General features: G+C 56.3%; 1 protein-coding gene across 1 annotated transcript in view; it reads left to right on the top strand.

Moving 5' to 3' along the window:
• DISP3 (dispatched RND transporter family member 3) overlaps positions 1-22,008 on the top strand; it is a 57,342-nt gene extending 35,334 nt beyond the window's left edge. Inside the window, exons 4-21 of the mRNA XM_004013722.5 lie at positions 312-448; positions 1,674-1,808; positions 2,221-2,381; positions 3,570-3,709; positions 5,354-5,499; positions 5,736-5,897; positions 6,762-6,923; positions 9,079-9,192; positions 10,389-10,525; positions 11,910-12,094; positions 14,557-14,687; positions 14,765-14,937; positions 15,930-16,056; positions 16,777-16,922; positions 18,406-18,565; positions 19,168-19,281; positions 19,696-19,862; positions 20,763-22,008. Coding sequence (XP_004013771.4) covers positions 312-448; positions 1,674-1,808; positions 2,221-2,381; positions 3,570-3,709; positions 5,354-5,499; positions 5,736-5,897; positions 6,762-6,923; positions 9,079-9,192; positions 10,389-10,525; positions 11,910-12,094; positions 14,557-14,687; positions 14,765-14,937; positions 15,930-16,056; positions 16,777-16,922; positions 18,406-18,565; positions 19,168-19,281; positions 19,696-19,862; positions 20,763-21,125 — 2,860 coding nt within the window. The 3' untranslated portion in view covers positions 21,126-22,008. The remainder of the gene's footprint in view (positions 1-311; positions 449-1,673; positions 1,809-2,220; positions 2,382-3,569; positions 3,710-5,353; positions 5,500-5,735; positions 5,898-6,761; positions 6,924-9,078; positions 9,193-10,388; positions 10,526-11,909; positions 12,095-14,556; positions 14,688-14,764; positions 14,938-15,929; positions 16,057-16,776; positions 16,923-18,405; positions 18,566-19,167; positions 19,282-19,695; positions 19,863-20,762) is intronic.
• Positions 22,009-23,211: the final 1,203 nt, after the last annotated feature.

The raw sequence follows: 23,211 nt of genomic DNA, 5'->3' as shown, positions 1-23,211 counted from the left end.
TGATTTGAATTTAGAATTTTGCTGTGAACAGTTGAGAATTGAGGATAATTGAGAATGACATAGAATTCAGCTGTAATTGACTATTATCTGTGTGGAGTAGCAATCTCAACCTCACTGATAATTCACTCCCACCCAAGGCATGCTGGTTTCACTTGTCTAGAGTATGACCTGGACATCAGGGTTCTTGAAAGCCCCCAGGTGATCATAAAGTACAAGCAAGGTAAAGAGCCACTGAGGAGGTGGATGGTTCGTGGTCCTCCTCCATCTCTGATCCATTCTGTCTTTCCTCCCTCTGTGTCCTCCCTTCCCAGCAAAGTCCAGGTCCTATATGGGGGTACAGACCTCTTTGATTATGAGGTTCGCAGAACCTTCAACAACGACATGCTCCTGGCCTTCATCAGCAGCAGCTGCATCGCTGCCCTCGTCTACATTCTCACCTCCTGCTCAGGTACGGTTCTCCAGTGGCCCCGCATGGAGCCAGCCCCTTCTTTCCTCCCAGTGTGCTTCTCTCTGGACAAAGCCTTCTTGCTCAGGAATGCTGGAAATGGGCTTGAATCCGCTGTATCAGAGCTGGCGGTGGGACAGCTGCTCAGACATCACCTTCTAACCCTGGGCAGGGAGACTGAGGCTCAGAGGCAGATCGAGCCATGCCCCAGGGCCCGCTCCCCCAGGACCTCCTACAGTTGAACTTTTTGTTCTTTGACGGTCTTTTTCTTGTTGTTAAGTTTTGTGGCATCTGGAGTATTGGACACTTTATGGATTATTCCTTAGCCTGTTTATTATTATTATTTAGTATTAATTTATTTGGCTGTAATGGGTCTTACTTGTGAACTGTGGGATCCTCATTATGTCGTGCAGGATCTTTCGTTGCAGTATAGTTTGTTGCAGCCCATAGGCTTCCCTATAGTTGTGGCGCACAGGCTCTCCAGTTGATGGTGCATGAGCTCCAGAGTGCATGGGCTCAATAGTTGCCATGCACTGACTTAGTTGCCCTGTAGCATGTGAGATCTTAGTTCCCCAACCAGGGATCAAACCTGTGTCCCCTGCACTGGAAGGTAACTTCCCAAGCACTGGACCACTGCCAGGGAAGTCCCATCCTTAGTCTGTTTTAAAGTCCCAGCTGCCATTAGACTCCCAGTTCACTTTTCCACCGTCCTCTCCTCGTGCACCCTAGCTGCTTCTTTCTGCGTATACAGGAGGTGCTCTTCATTGGCCAAGTGAATGAGAGATTGGTCATACCTTCAAAAATGGAAAAGACATTCACTCATCCATGTAACAAATACTAACTGGGCACCAGCTACGTGCCAGATGCTCTCAGGTGCCAGAGTTCTAGTAGTGAACATCACTGATGTACTTCTTACCTCCATGGAACCTCTAACTTACTGGGTGACAGATGCTAAAAATATGATTCCCTACTAGCATGTGAAGTAAGCTCTGCAAAGATGAGGGCCCATGAACAACCTGACTTACTCAACAAGGGCTTCATCTGCTACTCAGACCTGCTGCCCAGCACCTTCTCTGGGCATAGAGGACTATACTGGGCTCGGATGGGGCGGTGAAGGTGCCCCTGGGGATGGGGGTGCATGAGGCTGGACCCAGCCGGGGCCGCAGACTGAAAGGCTGTGTTCTGTTGGGTCCCCCTCTCCATGCCCGGTGCTCCTTGCCCTGCCCAGTGTTCCTGTCCTTCTTTGGGATCGCCAGCATCGGCCTCAGCTGCCTGGTGGCGCTCTTCCTGTACCACGTCGTCTTCGGTATCCAGTACTTGGGCATCCTCAATGGGGTGGCTGCCTTTGTGATAGTGGGCATCGGTGAGTTGATTCTGTTGCCATGGTAATGGGCCTTCCACTTGGGAATTTGACCCCCAAAGGGCCTTTTACAGGATGCAAAGTCTGGCTTCCATGGGGGCTCTATAAAGTCCTCTCTCAGACCTCAGAGCCTTGGACTTGGGGTGGAGGGTGGGTAGAGTGTGAGTGGTGAGTGATTCTTGGCATATAGTGGGTAGAACCCCCCAGAGGTGGAAGGAGTGGGTGGATATGCTGGGTGAAGGTTAAGCATGGTGGGAAAGGTGAGGGGTGGTGGTGATTTGGAGGAAGCGATCTAGTTCTGGTGAGGGAGGGGGCCATGCAGCATGAGGGTGGGGCAGCATGAGGGTTCATGGCCTAGGTTGGATCTGACCTGGAGACAGCAGAGTAACCCCGCTGGCCTGGACCCCTCCTGTAGGCGTGGACGACGTCTTTGTGTTCATCAACACCTACCGCCAGGCCACCCACCTGGAAGACCCTCAACTGCGGATGATCCACACCATCCAGACGGCGGGCAAGGCCACCTTCTTCACCTCGCTGACCACGGCTGCCGCCTATGCGGCTAACATCTTCTCCCAGGTGGGAGCCGGCCCTCCAGCCCGGCCTGGCGTCCCTTGCCCCCCACCCCCGCCCATGCATACCTGGACCCTGGTCTCCGCTCTTCCCACCCACCCCTTCTCTTGGGGCCACGCAGCTTCCGCCTCAAGGTACTTGCCACGTCCCTAGAGTCCATGTTTTGTTACTAATCACCATCACCAGAACTTAACAAATGGGAGAATTCTAGTAATACAAATTGTGTTTCTTATTGATGCTCATTACTGATAATCCACTCTCGGCCCTGAAGGGCGTTTAGCAGTTGTTTCCAAAGGTGCCCCAGCTGATGCATGGTAAGCCTGCCCATGACTCCTGACCCCGGTGCAGGGCCCTCTCCACTCGCCAGCTGCATACTGCTTTGTTATCCCTCGCGTGCACTTCCCTCTCGCGGGCCCTGCACTCCTTCCTGTCTGAGCTGGGCTCGGGAGAAGGATCCTAGGCCAGGTCCTGGGTGCCAACAGAGCCTGAAAGGCAGTGAACCTGTCTGAGTCTGAAAGGTCTTATGACCTGGGCTGAGAATCCTGTCTAGAAACCACTAGATGCTCTGGGATTCTCCAGACTTGACTAGAGAACCACACCAGAAAACAAGCTGAGCTGGATTTCCATCCCTCCTCTGCCATTTTCTGGCTGTGTGACCTTAGGCAGCTTGTTTAACTTCTGTGAGCCTCACTCTCTTCACGTGTGGATCATCAGAGAATGGAATGAGCTGCTTGTGAAAGTGTTCCACAGACAGTGAAGGAAGGCCTGTCTGCTTGTTGGCTGCAGCTTCCTTCTGACGGCCACACCCTGCGCAGGTGCCCGTGACACTCCTGGGGCACACCCTGTGGCAGCTTCCTCTCTCTTCCCCTCTGCTAACGTGTGCCCTGCTCTGACAGTGTGTGTCTTCCTCTGTCCTTCCTGTAATGAGTTACGGTGCGCTTGCTCTGTGCCCAGCACTGTTCCGGGCAGAGGGCTACAGTGTCGACCAGAGGCTGGACTCTTCCTCTCTGCCACACCCCTTGCTCCAGCCCGGCCCTCTGACATCCTCCTAGGCCAGTGCCTTCATTCCAGCAGCCTCGGCCTCTGCATCCTGCCGCAGTCTGGGGGTGGTCAGGGCCCAGTGCTGCAGAGTCCCTGGGCTCCTTGGACTCCAGGCCTGACCCCCTCCCATCGCCCCCACCTTTCCATTGCCAGATCCCAGCTGTCCACGACTTCGGCCTGTTCATGTCTCTGATCGTGTCCTGCTGCTGGCTGGCAGTGCTCTTCACCATGCCCGCAGCCCTGGGCATCTGGAGCCTTTACATGGCACCGCTGGAGAGTGCCTGCCAGACCAGGTGAGCCAGGCGGGTGAGGGAGGCACAGGGGCTGTGTCCTGCTCTCACAGAGTGGCCATAGCAGACCCTTGGGGGGCCATTCAGCACACCATCCTCTCTCCCAAAAGCCTTGTGATTCACTACTGAGCACCTTCTGTATGCCCTGTCCTATGCTAGCACTTCTGTGCACTCCTGTCTAATAGTTACATTTGATCACCTACTGTGTACCAGGAAGTGGGCAGAGTGCTTTTGTACAAGATCTTACTGCCATCCCCGGGGACCCTAGGAGCTGGGTCCTCTTATTTTGCCTGTTTTGTAAAATGTCTGTAGACAAGGAGGCAAAGGCTTGGAGAAGCTGGGCAACTTTCTCAAAGTTATCCATTTAATAGGCAGCAGAGTGGAAATTTAGACCCCCACAATCTGACTCTGGATCCCATGCTCTTAGCCACCATGTTAAATGTCTTCTGGGTTCTCTTCTTGAGAGAGGAACCATATTTAGACCCAGTGTGCCAGGTGCAAAGTTGATTGGATCAGTACCGAGATGCTGCAGCTGAAGGAAGAGGGCTTGGGGTCTTTGAGGTCTTGTGGGCCAAGCCTGCAGGGTTAAGGCAGGGGGCACATTGGTCAAATGGAATCCAGCCTGAGTGGCTGTCTGGGTTGGGAGTACTAGGGAATGATAGAGGGTCTGGCCTTGGTGCAGGGCATGCAAATGCAGGACTGTCAGGGGTCTATGACAGTGTCCACTTGACCATGGTGAGATGAGGGACAGAAGGAGATGAGAGGCCAGCAGGGAACTCAGATTAAGGCCTGGGAAGGACTCCTTAGCTCTCCCACGCATACCTTTGCTTCAGGGTCTCCACGTATGGTGGTTCAGGTTGAGCACTGCACAAGAGCCCTCTAGCTGAGGCACAGTCGTCTGCACTGTGGCCATTCAGGTTTGACTGTTTCTATGACAGTTTTGTGACATAGAAGCAAAGTGGCTTGAGTAAAAGGCTCCTTTTCTCTAATTTCTACAGAGACACCAACTAAGCCCATCCGGTCCCTTCCCCCAGTCTGGGGTAGGGGACGCAGCCTCAGCCTCCTTGCCTGGGAACTGTGGGCCTTTGGACATGTAGTTTAACCTCTCTGCACCTCAGTTTCCTGTTCTGTAAAATGGGTACTACAACCCTGTGGGGATTCATGAGAGAAGCCACGAGGAGCTCTAGCTCAGTCTCTGGCCCTGAGCACTCCTGGCACATTCTCCGTGGGCACTGCTCTTGCCCCCAGTCTCCAGGGTGGGCCTTGGTCCCCCACATTCACTCCAGCTAAGGCCTCAGCTGCATACTCAGCCCAGCCCCGCTTCCCTGTCCCCCTGATCTCAAGGCCCCGGGCGCTCGACAGCACAGGCGTGAGCCCTCTGCTGCAGTCACCTCGATGCTTGGGCAGCTGTGTGCCATCATCTGCTGTCCCCAGGATGGCTACTCTCACCATTCGTCTCCCCAGAGGAACTGTGGTGCCCGAGGGCCCTGGGGGAGATGACACTGGCGAGAATTCAGGCGCAGGCTCCTGGAAGCCTGGGAGGCATGTCCTGGGGGTTGTCAGCAACAGAGTAATGCCTGGCTCACATGTAGCCCAGACATGTAGCCCGGACTCCCGGGACTCACCCTTCCCCCACTCTCTCCACAGCTGCAACCAGAAGTGTGGCCGCAGGAGTTCCCCGCACTTCCCTGGGGACGTGTTCACGGCTCCTGAGCGGGCTGGGAGCGGGCCCGCACAGGGCCCCATGCCCTACCTGGACGACGACATCCCCCTGCTGAGTGTGGAGGAGCCAGGTGAGAGGGGGTACAGGCCTGCCGCTGAATCTGCAGGACCCAGGCACCGCCTCTGCCAGGGGAAGTACCTTGATGAGCTGGTGTGAGGACCGTCTGGTCCTGAGGTGGGGGTGGGACGAGACACCTAGGAGGATCCCCGTCAAGCATCTGAGCTTCCCTGGAGGGGGTGTGGACCAGGGGGACTTTGACCCACTTCTGGGCCAGCCCTCTGATGGGCCGCTGCTCTGCCCTGGCAGTGTCGCTGGAGCTGGGAGATGTGTCCCTGGTGTCTGTGCCCCCCGAGGGCTTGCAGCCGGCCCCCGACGGGGGCAGCCGGGGGCAGCTCATTGCCCAGCTGCAGGAGCTGCTGCACCACTGGGTCCTGTGGTCAGCCGTCAAGAGCCGTTGGGTGATTGTGGGTAAGTGGGCTCTCCACTCTCCTTCCCCCATCTCGCAGTATCTCCCAGTGCCTGAGATATGGAGAACAGACTCCCCAGCCCGTTTTCTCAAAGAACATGCAGGTCTTGGGAGCCCGCCCCTTGTCCCACAGATGATCTAGAGGTCAGAGACCGGGCTCAGGTTGCTCACTCTCTCGAAGCCTCACCCCCTCCCTGCAGAGAATAAAGCCAGTCTCACGATAGCTGTTGCTTATGGAACACCTCCTATGTCCTGGTCATCATGCTGGACAGCAGAGCAGAGTGCTTGCTTGGGCTCTGGCATTGGACCAGCTTGGCTAATTGGGATCCTGACTCTGCCACGTTCTAGCAGTGTCACCTGGACTGGGGCAGTTAGTCTGTGCCTCAGTTTCCTATCCTATGACTGAGGAGAAGAGCAGTATCTAGTAAGGCTGTTGCAAGGAAACCACAGTATGTGTAAAGGATTAGCCCAGTGTGAGGCGTGCAGTAGTGCTCCATGAAAGTTAAGTGCTGTTATTATTATCGTTGTAAAGGTTTAGGTCTATGTAAGGCCAAGTGGATGTACCGGCTCTTTATAGACTGTTCAGGGCTCTAAGCTGATGGCTGCTTCTTGTCCAGGAATGTGAGCTTGGAGTCCAACCCCTGGTGACATGCATGACAACTGGCCCCTACCTTCAAGGGAGTGATCTCTGGCAGCCTCACCCACAGGCTGGCATGCTGGGCCTCTGCCCACTCCCTTGGGATACCTGCCCTCCTCCTCCCCTTAGAGGAAGCAGCTCTTTCCTGGGGCTCTGGAGGCCCTGGCTGTGCATGTGTCCCCCACCCCTGGGCCCTGGCCCTGCCTAGTGCAGTGTCCTTTCCTCGCAGGGCTCTTTGTCTCCATCCTCGTCCTGTCCCTGGTGTTCGCCAGCCGGCTCCGCCCCGCCAGCCGGGCCCCGCTGCTCTTCCGGCCCGATACCAACATCCAGGTGCTGCTGGACCTCAAGTACAACCTGAGTGCCGAGGGCATCTCCTGCATCACCTGTTCAGGTGAGGTTTCCTGCCGGGGTGTCCTCTTTGGAGTCCAGATCCCCAAGACTAGAGATGCCAGGCTCCCCATCACCGTGTGAACTTAGGAAATCAACTCCACCTCTAAAAAGTGTTAGTCACTCAGTCATGTCCGACTCTTTGCAACCCCATGAACTGTAGCCCCACCAGTCTCCTCTGTCCATGGGATTCTCCAGGCAAGAATACTGGAGTGGGTAGCCATTCCCTTCTCCAGGGGATCTTCCCGACCCAGGGATCAAACCCAAGTCTTCCACACTCTAGGAAGATTCTTTATCATCTGAGCCACCAGGGAGTCTCAGTGTTTCCACATTTCATTAAATGAATACTTCCTGGGTACCAGCTGTGCTGGTGCTGGGGAGGCCACAGTGGGCAGGACAGGCTTCCCAAGCACAGGAATTCACTCCACTGATGCAGAGGCCATGTAATAGTAGATCTGAGCTCTTGTGGATGAAAAGCAGGGTGCCTGGGGAGCTCAGCATCATGAAGATCTTCCTGAAGGAGGGACTATCTAAGCCAAGACTCGTGGAATGGGAAGGACTTAGCCTGGCTGGGAGGGGAGAGGAGGGAAGTGGTCTAGGCAGAGGGGAGCACCAGAGGTGGGAAAGACTAGAAACAGGTTTGAGGGAGGTAGTTGCATGAGCCAAAACTAGCCAGATGGGCCTGGTGGGCTACAGTGCAGAGTCTGGATTACATTGTCATTGTCACTGGAAGTTAATGGAAGGCTTTATGCAGAGAAGGACCAGGTGCTGTCTGGTCGGAGGGCTGCGTGAAGCATGGCTGGGAGTCCAGGTAGGAGGCTGGTGTAGTCATCTTGACAAGAGACTGTAGGGGCTGGAGCCAGCGTGGTTGATGGTGCAGTGAAGTCAAGAGGTTTTTAGGAGGTGATGGAGCATGTGCCAGGGATGAGCGAAGAGGTGAGATAAAGATGTCTGCTTGTCTGAGAGTTAGTCTGATGAGGTCCAGGGTGGGGCGAGGGAAGTTGACTCAAGGTCATACCGCTTTGCCGGGTGGTTAGAAACCAAATGAGAAGACGCCTGGGTGAGTGCTCCCAGCTCCTAGGGGAAGACCCGCTGACTGCTGTAATTGCCTTCATGTAATTAGGGCAGTGTTCAGATTAACCTGGCCTTCCCCTTGGTGACTGCACAAGCCGAATGCATGATAATCGGCAGCGGCTCAGGGAGGAGCCTGAGGATCCCCTCTTGAATTGGAGGCGACCTGGCCATATCCCCTCCTCCACTCCCACCTGCCTGGGCATTGAATTCCATTCCATTCTCACTGCCCCTGCGAGGCCTTCCGCCATCCCTTGGGGCCTGGAGGCAAAAAGCCATGTCTGCTCCCATTTCACAGATGGACAGACCCTGGAAACATCTGAAGAAGGGCCAAGACCACAGCCAGAGTTCAGCCCCTGGCCCCTTGTATCTCTCAGCCTCTGAGCTGCCTCTTAAAGGGGCCCTTCACGTTGCAGCAAAAAGAGCTTCGGCTGTAGGGGCAGACAGGACCTGTCCTGCTGGCCTATGCCTCTCTCTTCCCTACAGGTCGTGTAACCTCCTCGAACCTCTGCTTGCTTCTCTGTCAAATGGGGTTAACAATAACCACCTCCTAGAATTACTGTGAGGATTGCATTTTTGAAGGTGTAAAATGTAGCTCATTAATAAAACAAAACCAACAAAAAATTCATCTACAATGCTTGGGGCAAAACAAGCAGTCTCCCCTCATCTCTGCTGTTCCTAATTATTCCTATTTATGGAGCATTCAGCACAAGCCTGACATGTTGCTAAGCCCATAAGATGCAGCATCCCCTTTGGTCCCTCAACTACCCTCCAGAGGTTACCCTTGGGGGTGTCATCCCGTCTGACAGGGGAAAAGTGAGGCAAGATGAGGGTGAGTAGGGAAAGCTTCTGAATGTCTTTCTCTGGGTAAGGCTGGTGGGTACCTTTCCTTAAGATTCTTATGCATTTGGCATTTCTTCAGTTCCCCCCACTTTGTTTTAGAAAAAGCCTTTTCTCCAGATACCCTGACACCACCCCCTTTTCTGAGAGCTCCAGGGCCCGTGTCCTGGGATTTTTCACTGTCCCAACCTTGGCCGAGCCCAGCCAGGGAGGCCCTCCAGGAGTCCCTGACACGACGCGGGGGGTAGGTCTGTTCCAGGAGAAGCCCCACAGCCTGCAGAACAACATCCGGACGTCCTTGGAGAAGAAGAAGCGGGGTTCTGGGGTGTCCTGGGCCAGCCGGCCTGAGGCCACGCTCCAGGGTCAGTGGGGAATGTGGACTGTCTGGGTGGGGGTGTCGGGATGTCCTGGTACAAGGGTGTGGGGGTCTTGCGGAGACAACAGATAAAATCCCTTCTTTGATTCTCCTTCAAGAACAACAGGGTGGGGGTGGGGGTGGGGGTGGGGGAGTGAACTTGAGGCCCTCGCCCAGCGTCCCACCAGCTCGCCTCGGCCAGAACAAGGCGATCCCCTCCTGCCACACCCCAGCCTGGCCTGTGCTGCCCCATGAACCCGCCTTGTGTGCCAGATCCATCCTGATTTCGGGGAGGGGGGCCTCCTGAACACTGGAGCCTAGCTTATCTCTTCTGGCATATCCCTGTCAGAGGGGGTATGCTGGGATACATGTGGGAATTAACCCCCGGCAGTTAACCCCCAGAATTAACCCCTGGAGCAGTTCCATATGTCCTTGTCACCTCACAACCATCATCACCCACTCTGTGCCCACCATCATCATCACCAATGAGGCCCCACCTTTCACAGTGTGCTCCCATCATTGGCATCACTGCCACTTCCCTAGCCCATACTGGCACATTGTTACCATGGCTTCCACCCGCACTGTCACTTCCTCCACGCCTGCCACCTCCCATCCAGTGTCCACCACCACCTCCCCTCCATCTCTGCCACCTCCCATCCAGTGTCCACCACCACCTCCCCTCCATCTCTGCCACCTCCCATCCAGAGTCCACCACCACCTCCCCTCCATCTCTGCCACCTCCCCTCCATCTATGCCACCTCCATTCAGTGTCCACCACCACCTCCCCTCCATCTCTGCCACCTCCCATCCAGTGTCCACCACCACCTCCCCTCCATCTCTGCCACCTCCCATCCAGTGTCCACCACCACCTCCCCTCCATCTCTGCCACCTCCCCTCCATCTATGCCACCTCCATTCAGTGTCCACCACCACCTCCCCTCCATCTCTGCCACCTCCCATCCAGTGTCCACCACCACCTCCCCTCCATCTATGCCACTGTGCCATCCCCGTGTCCACCACCACCTGCCCCCCCACCACTGCAGTGGGCTCGGTCCAGTATACAGGAACAGAGCCAATACTTGGAGATGAGCCTGAGATCAGGCTCAGCTCCTCAGCCAGTGGAACAGAGGCTGGGCTGCTGCAGGGTCAGGGGATGCCAGCCGAGGTGATCGTCCCCCCTCCTCCACTCCTCGTTTGTCCCTAGACTCCCCAGGCACTGTGTACATCTCCAAGGTGAAGAACAGAGGCCGCCCGACTGTCTACAGGTTCTCCCTCAACGCCAGCCTGCCTGCCCCTTGGCAGACCGTGTCCCTTGGGGACGGGGAGGTGCCCTCCTTCCAGGTGAGCCTGGGCTCTCATGCAGTGAGCTGCCTCAACCAGGGAAGGGGCCCTCAGTGCTGCGTTGGTGGGCACTGGCCACGTCAGGGTAGGGGCAGGGTCTGCGAGGATGGACCTGCTCCAGGCAAATGAGGACCCTCTCCTGCCATCAGCCAGGCCCACAGCAGGGACCTGCAGAGTGGTGAAAGCCGGGCTGCTGAGTCAGGTAGGCCTGGGTTCGAGTTCTGCCTGTGCCATTTTTAGTGTCTTTGGGAAGATTACTTAATCTCTCTGAGCCTCAGTTTCCTCATCTGTGTAATGGGGGTATGAAAGGTACCACCCAGGGTTGCTGGAGGTACTTGAGGCAAGGCCTGTGAGTTCTGTAACATCTGGAATGTAGTAAGCACTCAGTAAACAGGAGCCATGAGTTAGACTGTTGTTTTCAGCCTCTGTTCTAACACCCCCAGAAAAGGGTCTCCCAGGGCCAACCCAGGCCTCTGATTTTTTCCTCTCAAACATCATTGGTGTTTCTTTAACACATTACACCTCCAGGGTGACAGTTACCCATGTCAACGCATGTCAACTCATCTGATCAGGGTTTGTATTTCCATTTGAAAGATGGAGTATGTGAGGTATTCTCTGGCTCTGACCTTTACACCAATGCTTACAAGGTGATTCCCACTGCCTGGAGAGCCTGCCTTCCAGCTTAAAGCACGGCTGGCTCCCCGTTCAGGTTTCTTAGCATAATGTCACCTCCTTGGTCCATGTCCTGGAAATAATTCTCAGTTCACCCTCCTCTTCCACTGCCCCATTCCTCCTGGGTCTTATCATCCTAATATTTAAGTGTTCAGTTCAGTCACTCAGTTGTGTCTGACTCTTTGCAACCCCATGAATCGCAGCACGCCAGGCCTCCCTGTCCATCACCAACTCTTGAAGTTCACTCAGACTCACGTCCATCGAGTCAGTGATGCCATCCAGCCATCTCATCCTCTGTTGTCCCCTTCTCCTCCTGCCCCCAATCCCTCCCAGCATCAGAGTCTTTTCCAGTGAGTCAACTCTTCGCATGAGGTGGCCAAAGCATCATCACTGGCGGCTCTAGGAGGGCAGGGACCAAGCCCGTCTGGTTCAGTGTCATATTCTCACAGCCCAGCTCAGGGCTGGCTTGGAGTAAATCCTTAGTTGAAGGACTAAGGCTCAGAGAGAGAGAGGGAAAGGTTTGCCCTATCTTTGAACTCGAACCCAAGCCTCCTGGGTTCTGCCCAGAGCTCTTCCCCTGACTCTGAGGGCTGGAACAGGGGCGGGGGGCAGGGAGCTCTCCTAGGAGGGAGGGGACCCGGCCTGAGGCCCGGCCCAGGCAGAGGCAGCCTCCTGGAGTCACCTGTCTTGTCTCTGTCAATCCACTGCTTAGGTGTATAGAGCGCCTTTTGGTAACTTCACCAAGAAGCTGACCGCTTGTATGTCTACAGTAGGGCTGCTCCAGGCGGCGAGCCCCTCCCGCAAGTGGATGGTGACGACCTTGGCCTGCGACACCAAGCGGGGCTGGAAGCTTGACTTCAGCTTCTACGTGGCCGCCAAGGAGCAGCAGCACACCCGGTAACAGAGCCTTGCAGACGAGCCGGTTCCCACTCATTTGCCCCTCCCACCAGATGTCAGCAGGCCCCTGTCCAGGGACTTGCTGTTGGTCTGGTGGTTAAGACTTTGCCTTCCAGTGCAGGGAGAGCAAGCTCAATCCCTAGTCAGAGACGCTACAATCCTACATGCCTCAGGGGCATAAAACCAAAACCTAAAACAGAAGCAATATTGTGACAAAGTCAATAAGGCTTTAAAAAGTGGTCCACATTAAAAAAAAATTCTTTTTTAAAAAAAGAAACCCCTGCCTATTCCTGCATGTGTGCTTAGACAGTCTTCCCCCCAGGGCTGGGGATGGGGGAACACCAAGATGCCAGGCCCGCAGTTCTCTCCCCCATCTGCCCCTTATCCTCTGAATGGCTCTGTGAGAGATGCTGTCTGCTTGCCCCTCGGCACACCAGGCAGTTCCCAGCTCAGAGCTCCTGCATTTGCTGTTCCTTGGACCTATGGTGCTCTTCCCCAGCTCCTCCAGAAATGGACTTTTTTTTTTTCCTGGCTGCACCACATGGCATGTGAGCTCTTAGTTCCCTGACCAGGGATCAAACCGACATCTCCTGCAGTGGAAGGCAGAGTCTTAACCACAGGACCGCGAGGGAAGTCCATGATTGACTCCTTCTCAAGATTTAGGTCCTTACCCAGATACTCCCCACCCACGGCTGTCTCTGACCAGACCGCCCTCCCACAGCTGAAACAGCCACACCCCATCTCTCCCCATACATCCCCCAGCTGCTCTCTTTCTGGTTCCCGTCACCTCCTGGAATCATACTGACAGCTGGTTCGTTCCCTGTCTTTGCTCAGGAGAACGTAGGCCTCCTGCCGTGTCCCCTCACCTGGTCCAGGGCCTGGCATGTGGCAGGTGCTCAGGAAACACTTGCTGGGTGAATGAGTGAAGGAAAGAATGAGTACACTCTGCCTACCTCCCCAAGGCTCAATCCACACTCTCAGTGCGTACAGTTAATTCAGAAGTTATTTATTTAGTGTTGCCCCTCCCTAAAGAATCTGCCTGCAATGCAGGAGACCCAGGTTTGATCCCTGGGTCAGGAAGATCCTCTGGAGGAGGGCAAGCAACCCACTCCAGTATTCTTGCCTGGGGTATTCATTGGACAGAGGAGCCTGGCAGGCTATAGTCCATGGGGTCGCAGAGAGTCGGACACGACTGAGCGGCTAACATCCTGAGACTGTAAGGTGACAGGAGGGAGCCCGTGTGTGTTGTCCTTATCTACTGTATACACACGCCCTGCCTAGCGCCTGGCATGAAGTCACTGCCCCCAAATACCTAATGAGCAACTGTGCCTTGAGGGGTCTCCAAGCCAGCTGGGGGCATCTTTTCCCCAGGTTCTGACCATTGAGGCTGTGTTAGCTGAGGGCCTTATTCTTATCCATTCATTCATTTAATAAACCTTGAGCACTGTCAGTGGGCCTGCATGTGGCTAGTGCTGGGGATGGTAAACAAGACAGATGTGACTCCTGCCCTCGGGCTGACTAGCAGGAGATAGCAACTAGCAAGTCAAGCGCAATGTCATTACAAATTACAATACGTGCTCCGAAAGGAAGAGCCCGCTGCCGTTGCAGTCCAGATAACGGCAGTGCAGGGCCTGCACTCCTGACACCGGGGACCATAGTCTGTTTGGCAGGGCCTGGCCTTGAGGTAGTGAGCACCCGCTTGAGGCTGGACTCAGCTTGGGGCCGGGGGAAGACCAAGACGGGCTCACTGGGCCATTCCGGCTTGGCCCACCTGGCTCAGGAGGTGGGGCTCCTTCTGCCTGCCCTCTAGAGCTAGGTTCCCTCTGCAGATACACAGTAGCCACTGGGGTCATGCTGTCTGGATGAGCTTAGAACATTCTAGAAAGCACCTGGAACTACATCAAGAAAGTGTTAGTCGCTCAGTCGTGTCTGACTCTTTGTGACCCCATGGACTGTAGCCCGCCAGGCTCCTCTGCCCATGGAATTCTCCAGGCAAGAATACAGGAATGGGTTGCCATTCCCTTCTCCAGGGGATCTTTCCAACCCAGGGATCGCACCCGGGTCTCCTGCATTACATGCAGATTCTTTACCATTGAGCCACCAGGGAATCCCAGAGCTACATCAAGTTCCAGTGGTAAATAAGCTGACCATGGAATCCTTTCTTCAAACAGAATCTTGAGCTCTATAACTTCAGTTTAAGGTGGGGCTGGGGGCTTCTGAGCAATGACCCCAAGGCTGGCCCTGAGGTCATTCAGAATTCTTGCACCCCTGGAGGGCTTCCCAGGTGGCCTTAGTGGTAAAGAACCCACCTGCCAATGCAGGAGACGTCAGAGATGCTGGTTTGATCCCTGGGTTGCTCTTCCAGCCTCTGCATGCCTTTGCCTCTCCTCCCCAGCCCTTCCTGGCCCTCCTGGCCCTCCTGGCCCTCCTGGCCTCAGTCCCGGCCTCCTTTGCCTCCACAGGAAGCTGTATTTTGCCCAGTCCCACAAGCCCCCTTTCCATGGGCGTGTGTGTGTGGCACCTCCCGGCTGCTTGCTCAGCTCCAGCCCCGATGGGCCGACCAAAGGCTTCTTCTACGTGCCCAGCGAGAAAGGTATATGCAGGGAGGCTGCCGTGGGGCCTCGGGAGGCTGGGCCTGGCCTTTCTGTACAGCTGTGCCTCCCTCTGCAGCACCCAAGGCCCGCCTCTCCGCCACCTTCGGCTTCAACCCCTGCATAAACACAGGCTGCGGGAAGCCAGCAGTGCGGCCGCTGGTGGACACGGGGGCCATGGTCTTTGTGGTCTTTGGCATCATTGGCATCAACCGCACACGGCAGGGGGACAACCACGTCATTGGAGACCCGGTGCGTGTGCCCACACTGGACAGCTGCCAAAGGGCCCCGCCACAGCAGGCTGATGAACAGCTACCAGTGCAGGGACCACCAGCCCAGCTCTCCACCCCCACCCTTAGTTCTTTGACCACTCACCCAGCCCAGACAGGACCTCCCCGGACCCCTGGGGCATCATTTCTCTTGAGGATGGAGCAGGGTCGAGCTTTTAGAATCACCCAGGAATCTGGGACCAAGCCAGCCACCCTGCATCACTAGGGGTGGAACAGAGGGGAGGGCAACAGGTGGGTAAACCCTCCCTGTTCTCCTGCAGGGGGCCCCTCCCCCACCCCATGCCCATAGCCCTTGTTGTGTGCCTCAGCCAGGGTGCCCTCGCCTGGGGTAGTCTCCCTCTTTGTACATGTTTGTGCTGGTGCTGGGCTCTTGGGCGCTGGAGGAGAAAGGATCTGACAGACAGAGGTGTGACTTGGTCTGTGCCTGGCACGTGATGGGGGCTGAGACGTGGTGGAAAGGACTGTGGATGTAGGTCTCGGTCGTAACCTCTGCCTCGGGAAGTCAGCCCAGCCGGGTTTACAGGGCTTCAGACATAAAGTAATTTGAGAGCCAGGTGGAGTCAGAGGAGTTGTGTCCAGTCTGGACCATGAGTCCACAGGGGTTCAGAGGAGGGACAGGGAGGTGGGGAGGAGAGGAAGCAGGTGATGGAGGGCAGGTGGGACTCGGCTGTGCGGAGGGAGAGGGGAAAGCACGGGGCCCAGGTGAGCATGCTGTGAGTAAACTCAAGGAAGGGAGACTGCGGGGGTCCGCGGGGCTGGGCAGTGATGGGAGCAGAGGAGCTGCTGGGGGTGGGGCAGAGCAGGCTCAGGCAGGACGGTGGGCAACCAGGCAGAGGGTTTGAGTGCTGGCCAGGATGGTCGCAGGAGTTGCCGGAGGCTCCTCCCCAGGGTAGGGCCAGGACTGAGTCCCGGACTCACTGAGCAGCTGCACTGGCTTGTGTCTCCTTGGGAAAGGGCAGCGTCATCTATGACAGCAGCTTTGACCTCTTCAAAGAAATTGGACACCTGTGTCGCCTCTGCAAGGCCATAGCGGGGAACTCGGAGTTGGTGAAGCCGGGCGGGGCCCAGTGCCTGCCCTCAGGTGGGTATGAGGTCCAAAGTGGGGACAGCCCCCAGGGCTCACATGCCTGGAGTTGCGGTGTCTGCGGACTCTCGTCTGTGTGTGTATGTGTCCACATGAGGGTGGGAGCTATGTGAACCTTCCAGATGAGAGTAGTCTCATGCTTGAGGATGAACAGGCAGAGAGTCCACAGGCCTGGGGAGGTGTGCGATGTGCAGGGCACACCTGTGGGAGCAGCTTTCCCAAAGCTGGGGGTGAGGTCTGGGCCAACCCCTCAGTAGTAACCTGGGTCAGACTAGGGTTCTTCCTGAAAAGGCATGCATGTGCTGCGTGCTAAGTCGCTGCAGTCATGTCTGACTCTTTGCAATCCATGGACTATAGCCCACCAGACTCCTCTGTCTGTGGGATTTCCCAGGCAAGAATACTGGTGGGTTGCCATTTCCTCCTCCAGGGGATCTTCCCCCACCCGGGGATTGAACCCTCGTTTCTTATGTCTCCTGCACTGGCAGGTGGGTTCTGAGAAGGCACAGGATTTCAATTTCTGCCCCAGTGGCACATGGGTATTGTAGGTTTCCCAATGCCATTGCTGGTAGTTTCAGACATTTTTTAAACTAGGTTGGGGGGAAAGCGTGTGCCCCTGGCATGTACACTCAGATGGGTGGGTACACATGGGTGGGTGGGATGGGGGAAGAGGCGCTCCCAACCAGGTGCACCCCAACCCCCTCTCCGCCATCCCTGCAGGCTACAGCATCTCCTCCTTCCTGCACATGCTGCACCCCGAGTGCAAGGAGCTGCCCGAACCCCACCTGCTCCCAGGGCAGCTGTCACATGGGGCCGTGGGCGTCAAAGACGGCCGCGTGCAGTGGATCTCTATGGCCTTCGAGTCGGTGAGCCCTGGGTGGACCAACCGGGCACGGGGCAGCGTGCCAACCTGACAGAGTGCAGTGTCACCACTGACCTCCAGCCCCCATCCCAGAGCAGAGCAGAGGGGGTCTCCTTAGAGGGGAGACTGAGGCCAAGAGGGATGAAGTTGTTTGCCCAAGGTCACGGGATTCATGAGTGCCAGCATCAAGTGCAAATCCAGGCTGTCTGACCACCAGGCTGGCCCTTTCTGCCACACAGAACGCCAGGCAGCTCTCACCTCCCTTCTTCCCCAAAGGCTCAGGGTTCACATCATTCCGTGGGGGTAGGTGACAGTTCAAGATGCTCCCCTCTGCCACTGGGAGGGGCCAGGTTCTGGGCCACAGAGCCCCTGTGCTGGGTCCCCCCAGGAGAGATGGAAGCCAGGGGACCAGCCATCCCACTGTGCAACCAGCCATCCCCACCCCGACTCTGTGCGACCTCATAGACGGCAGCCCACCAGGCTCCCCTGTCCCCGGGATTCTCCAGGCAAGACCACTGGAGTGGGTTGCCATTTCCTTCTCCAATGCAAATGTATAGTTCAGTAATATTAAGTGTGTTCACAGTGATGCAAATGTCACCAATGTCCATCTCTAAAATATTTCATCTTGCAAAAGTGAAACTGTTCCTGATAAATGTGGACTCCCCAGGGCCCTCCTCCAGCCACCACTCTGCTTCTGTCCCCACGGATTTGACCGCTCTCATCCCTCACACAGCACTGGCTTTTTATGATTGGTTCATTCCACTTAGCATAATACTCGTCAGGTTCATCTGTGCTGTAGCCTGTGTCCAGATTTCCTTCCTTTTTAAGGCTGAAGCCTCAGACAGTTTCAAGAATCCCTGCTCAGGTCCCTCCATGTGACAGGACATTACTTCCCACCCCACCAGCACTCAGACACACACCTGCGCAGACTCATTGTGAATTGGTTTGTGCTCAGGGAGGGCAGAATTGGATCAATAAAGTTATATACATGAAAGTTCCAGAGCTGGGCACTGTGAACCAGACAGGCCACCTGCCCTCCCAGACTCACAGTCCAGCCAGGAGAAGGTGGGGGCAGCTTGCCAGACAGTGATGAGAACAATGATGGGAAAGCATCAAGGGCTTAAAGAGCCCAGAGGATGCCTGTCTTGGGGCATCAAGGAAGGCTTCCTGGAGGAGACAGAACCCTACTTGAAGGAGGGGCAGAAGCCAGCTGTGAGGGCAGAGGAAACAGCATGGGCCAACGGTGGGACTCCGAGCCAGGGGCTCTGGGAGTTGGAGGTGGTCCTTTTGGGATGGGGCAGGGACTTTGGTTGCTTTGGGACCTGCTGCCACTGCTGTGAGAGTCACACGTGCACCTGGAGGCTGGTGGGAGGTGGTCTCGGATGGGTTCACCCTTCACCCTCCATGCAGCACACTCCATTTGCATCGCCAGGGCAGCATAACAGGCCTCAGCTACCCACCTGTCTCACTGGCTCGTGTCCCCGCAGACCACATACAAGGGCAAGTCCTCCTTCCAGACCTACTCGGACTACCTCCGCTGGGAGAACTTCCTGCAGCAGCAGCTGAAGACACTCCCCGAGGGCTCGGCCCTGCACCACGGCTTCCAGACCTGCGAGCACTGGAAGCAGATCTTCATGGAGATCATAGGCGAGCGGCAGCCCCTCCCCCAGGGCCCCAGCACAGCGGGCGGTGGCAGGTGACCCGGACCAGGGAGGCTATGGCCTGGCCTGTCTGAGCCATGCTTGTCTTCTCAATTCTGGCCAAGAGCCCTGGAGGAACTGGAATGACACAGTGGCCGCCAACACCGATCGGAGACCAGAGTTTGGGTCCCCTCCTGCTTGGGGACATCTGGCCACATCCTCTGATCCTGAGTTTGCCCACTTAAAAAGAAATGGTAACGATGCTAATGGCCATTATAGCCAGCGGTCATTACCATTACTAATGACTGCTGTAAGCAGCCATCTGTCATTAGGAGGCCTTCTCAATGCCAAGCCCTGGCTGAGGCCTGGCCCGTGTTATCTCTTTAAACTCCAAATGAGGCCTAGGGAGTAGGTACTGTCATTATCCCCTTTTACAAATGAAGAAATGGGGATTCAGAGAGGGCATGTGGCTGAAAGTCACCAGAGGGACACAGCTGGCTGTGGCAGTGCCGACCTGCGTGACCCCCGCACCTCTGAAGCGCGAGGGTGCGGGGGTTGTGGGCGCCCAGCACTGCAGCCCCGCTGAGGGCCCTTGCGTCTCCCTTGCAGGGGTGCAGAGCGCCCTGTATGGCCTGGCCCTGTCCCTGCTCATCTGCGTGGCCGCCGTGGCCGTGTTCACCACCCACGTATTACTCCTTCTGCCTGTGCTCCTCAGCATCTTGGGTAGGTGGGCCGGGGCCAGGAGCGGGCAGGGTCTCACTGGTGGTCTCAAGTTCTTCTCCACCCTTAACTGTCTCATCTCTTGCGTGAAGGTTTCCCGAGACGCACCCCCCCCCCAACCCCAGGCAAAAAGAGCCTCTGAGACAATTGTTCGTAGGGCCGTGCACTCCCCAAGAGGAGCCAGGTGGCACCAGGTGGCAGGTCTCAGCCCAAGGGTGTGTTGCTGCCCCCTCTGTCACCTCTTTCAGGCCCACTCAGCCCTCTCAGGCCCTGTCCTCCCCATCTCACCAGTCCCCAGAGCTGAGGGATCTGCCGTAGACTTCCTCGCCTTCACCAGAGACCCTCTGAATTTGCCCAGCCCCCTTCCAGGACTGTATGGGTGGGGCCAGGTCCAAGCTACCTCCCCGCCCCCTGCAGGCATCGTGTGCCTTGTGGTGACCATCATGTACTGGAGCGGCTGGGAGATGGGCGCCGTGGAGGCGATCTCCCTGTCCATTCTTGTCGGCTCCTCCGTGGACTACTGCGTCCATCTGGTTGAGGGCTACCTGCTGGCTGGAGAGAGTCTGCCCCCTCACCAGGCTGAGGTGAGCCCCCCACCTGCCCCTCCCATCCCTAAGGGATCTTCTCCCTCCCCAGTGCCACTGACGAAGGCCCCCAAGGGTAGCTGGACACCATGGTATCCGATTCCCATCCAGCATGTGTTGCAGGAGCCTCTGTTTCCAGGGCCATTCTCCACCAGGGGACTCGAGTTCTCAGGCAGCTGCACCTAGCATGACTGTGGGCCGAGGATGGGTCCACTCCCCCAGCTCTGTCTCCCTAAGTGAGCATGAGGGGTTGGACCAGGCACTGTCCAAGGGCCCTTCTTGTTTCTCGAGTCCCTGATTCCCAGTCTCATTCTCAAGCCCAGGAAGCAGGTCTGAGCCCTTCTAGTTGTGACCCTGAGGCCACCCCACCCTCACTGGACCTTGTGGCTTAGGGAAGACATACCTACGTACTCAGTGCCAAAACCAGCTCTGAGTCTCGTAAAGTTTTTGGTTTTCCCCAGTTTGGAATTGTTTGGGTGTGAAACATTCATAAATACATAAATTAAATCAGTTATACATTTAGCTTCTCTCGGTCAAAAGAAGGAATCAGTTCCAGTCAGGGCTCCCATGTTCGAGGACCTACCGTGCAGATCATCAGTGTTCCGGTTGTCATAGCGATGTTTAGCCAGCCCCCACTGTGTGCCCAGCGCTGGGCACTGCTGCAGGGGAGCGGGTTTTATGTTACCGCAGAGCCGTCGGAGCAGGTGCTGTTATTACCCCCCTCTCACCCTCCCCCACCCCCAACACACACATATTTATGAAGGGGGAATCAGAGCCCTGCAGGGTCAAGCCTGGCTTTGGACAGCATGTGCGTGTTTCCCAGGGCCCAAACCCCCATCCCAAGCCCCAGGCAGGGAGTGATCCCTTCCGGGGCCCCAGCGTTCTCTCACTTACCCCCAGGACGCCCACTCGCAGCGCCAGTGGCGGACGCTGGAGGCGGTGCGGCATGTGGGCGTGGCCATCGTCTCCAGCGCCCTCACCACAGTCATCGCCACGGTGCCCCTCTTCTTCTGCATCATTGCCCCGTTTGCCAAGTTCGGCAAGATCGTCGCCCTCAACACAGGCGTCTCCATCCTCTACACGCTCACGGTCAGCACAGCCCTGCTCGGCATCATGGCACCCGGCTCCTTCACGCGGACCAGGACTTCCTTCCTCAAAGCCCTGGGCGCTGTGCTCCTGGCGGGGGCCCTGGGGCTGGGCGCCTGCCTTCTGCTCCTCCGGAGCGGCTATAAGATCCCCCTGCCCAATGGGACCTCCCTATAGCCCTGGCACTGCACCTGGACTTGCACACCTTTGGTCCAGTAGGTGGGGGTGAGATGCTTGTTCTTGGTGCCCAGAGGCACTTTGTTCGCAGCTAGGCTACAATTCCTTATGTTCCCAGGCCTGGGCCAGACATCACCCACCTGTGTGACCCACACTGCCTTCATCACAGTGCCAGCCCCTGCTGGGTGGTGAAGCTGGCTGCCGCTCCCCACTGCTGGACACTGGCAGCTGCCCTGCCTCTCCCTGTTAAGGGAAGAGACCAGCCCTCCTCCTGAACCTGGTTCCCAGCGGGGTCAGGTGATTTTTGCAGGGGGCTTCCCTCTGCAGAATTTCCACATTGCCTCAGTGCTCACAAGAACTTTCTGATGTGGTTGTTACAGGGCCCCCATCTATGGATGTGAAAATCAAGGCATCAGAAGGCAAAGTAACTGAGCTGTAGCTGGGTCAGTGGCACAGCCAGAGTGGCCTCCCTCGGGAACTCTGCAGGAAGAGCACAGAGGGTTCAAGGGCAGGGCCTCACACCCCTTGCCCCCTCCCTCCCCATCAGTTTTACGGCGGCCAGTGCTGGGTGGTCCTGTGGTCCTCCCTAGGCCTTTAGGTCCTGGCCTGGGAGGACAGAAGGACCAGCCTGGGTTACTGCATGTCCTATCCCGGCCCCAGACTCAAGGGGCTCTGCTCTCTGGAAAGCCATGGGGCCCCAGCACAGCCTTCCTCACAGATCTGAACCCCCACCTCCCCACCCTGACTCTGGGTGAAATTTGGGGGAGGGGGCAACTCCTGGGATGGGGAGCTGGTCGTGCCTGCCTCCTGCTCACAGCAGATAGTTCTTATTAAAGTGAAATGAAACTGCAGACCGCCGCCATTAACATGAGCATTTTAAGCATTGCTGGCTCCATTGTATTCTTCAAATTGCGATAACTAAGTGTTTGCATGGTGCCTTGGGAACCTGGCTCGAGGTGGGCGCTGAGCCTGGAAGGAGATGGAGGTGGAGAGGAAGGGGCAGGACCCTCTGGGGAACAGGGTCGCAGAGTACTCTGGGAGCCCAGAGTCAGACTGGGGAACTTTCGGGGGCGGGGGGCACCATAGGAGTGGAGCCCATTTGGCTCCCTACCGGGACACTTATTAGCCCCTTCAATGTTCCCAGTACCGTGCTGTGACCTTCTTCCTTGGGACAGACATCGGCCCAGGGCATTAGGAAGCTGGACACAGACTGAGCTGGGGCTGACCCCTTAGGGTGGGTGGATGGTCTCCAGGTGAGCTAGCCTGGTCATCTGTAAATATTAACAGGGAGGCTGGGCATGCAGGACAGACCTGCAACAACCTGTCAACACCCACTGTGTGCCTGGCACCCAACAGAGGCTCAGTATTTGCTGAGGGAGCATCAGATCTTGGTTCCCACTCTCCATGGTGAAGACAGACACCAAACACCGGGTTAATGGTATAAGCTGACACATAGCTCTTAGCATGCCAGTTGCTTTTCTTAGGGTTTGTCTTAGTAACAAAGTGCTTCAGACTGGGTGGCTTATAAAGACAGAGGTTTATTTTCTCCCAGTTCTGGAGGCTGGAAATCTGATGAAAGGTGTAGGCGGAGAGGGTCATTCTGGAGGTTGAGGGGGACTTTGCTCCGTCCCCCTCTCCTGGCTTCTTTCTGTTGGTGGCTGGCCATCCTTGGCATTCGTTGGCTTATAGAGGCATCACTCCAGTCTCTGTCTCCATCTTCACTTGCCCGTCTTCTCTCTGTGAAGGTCACATTGCCTTCAGTTGTATCAGATCCTAATGACCTCATCTTAATTTGATCACCTGCAAAGATCCCATTTCCAAATAAGCTCACATCTGAGACTTCTCTGGTGGTCCAGTGGCTAAGACTCTGCACTCCCAAGGCAGGGGTTCAATCCCTGGTCATGGAACTAGACCCCACATGCTGCAACTCAGGAGTTCACGTACCACAACTAAAGAGCCTTCATGGTGCGTCAAAGATCGAAAATCCCATGTCCCATAACTAAGACATGGCACAGCCAAAATAAATAAAATATTTTAAAAACAAGCTCACATTCATGGGGACCAGGCTTAGCCTCAACATATCTTT

The sequence above is a fragment of the Ovis aries genome, chromosome 12, assembly GCF_016772045.2.
Source record: "Ovis aries strain OAR_USU_Benz2616 breed Rambouillet chromosome 12, ARS-UI_Ramb_v3.0, whole genome shotgun sequence".
NCBI classification, from domain to species: domain Eukaryota; kingdom Metazoa; phylum Chordata; class Mammalia; order Artiodactyla; family Bovidae; genus Ovis; species Ovis aries.
This window is presented reverse-complemented; position numbering and strand designations above follow the sequence as displayed.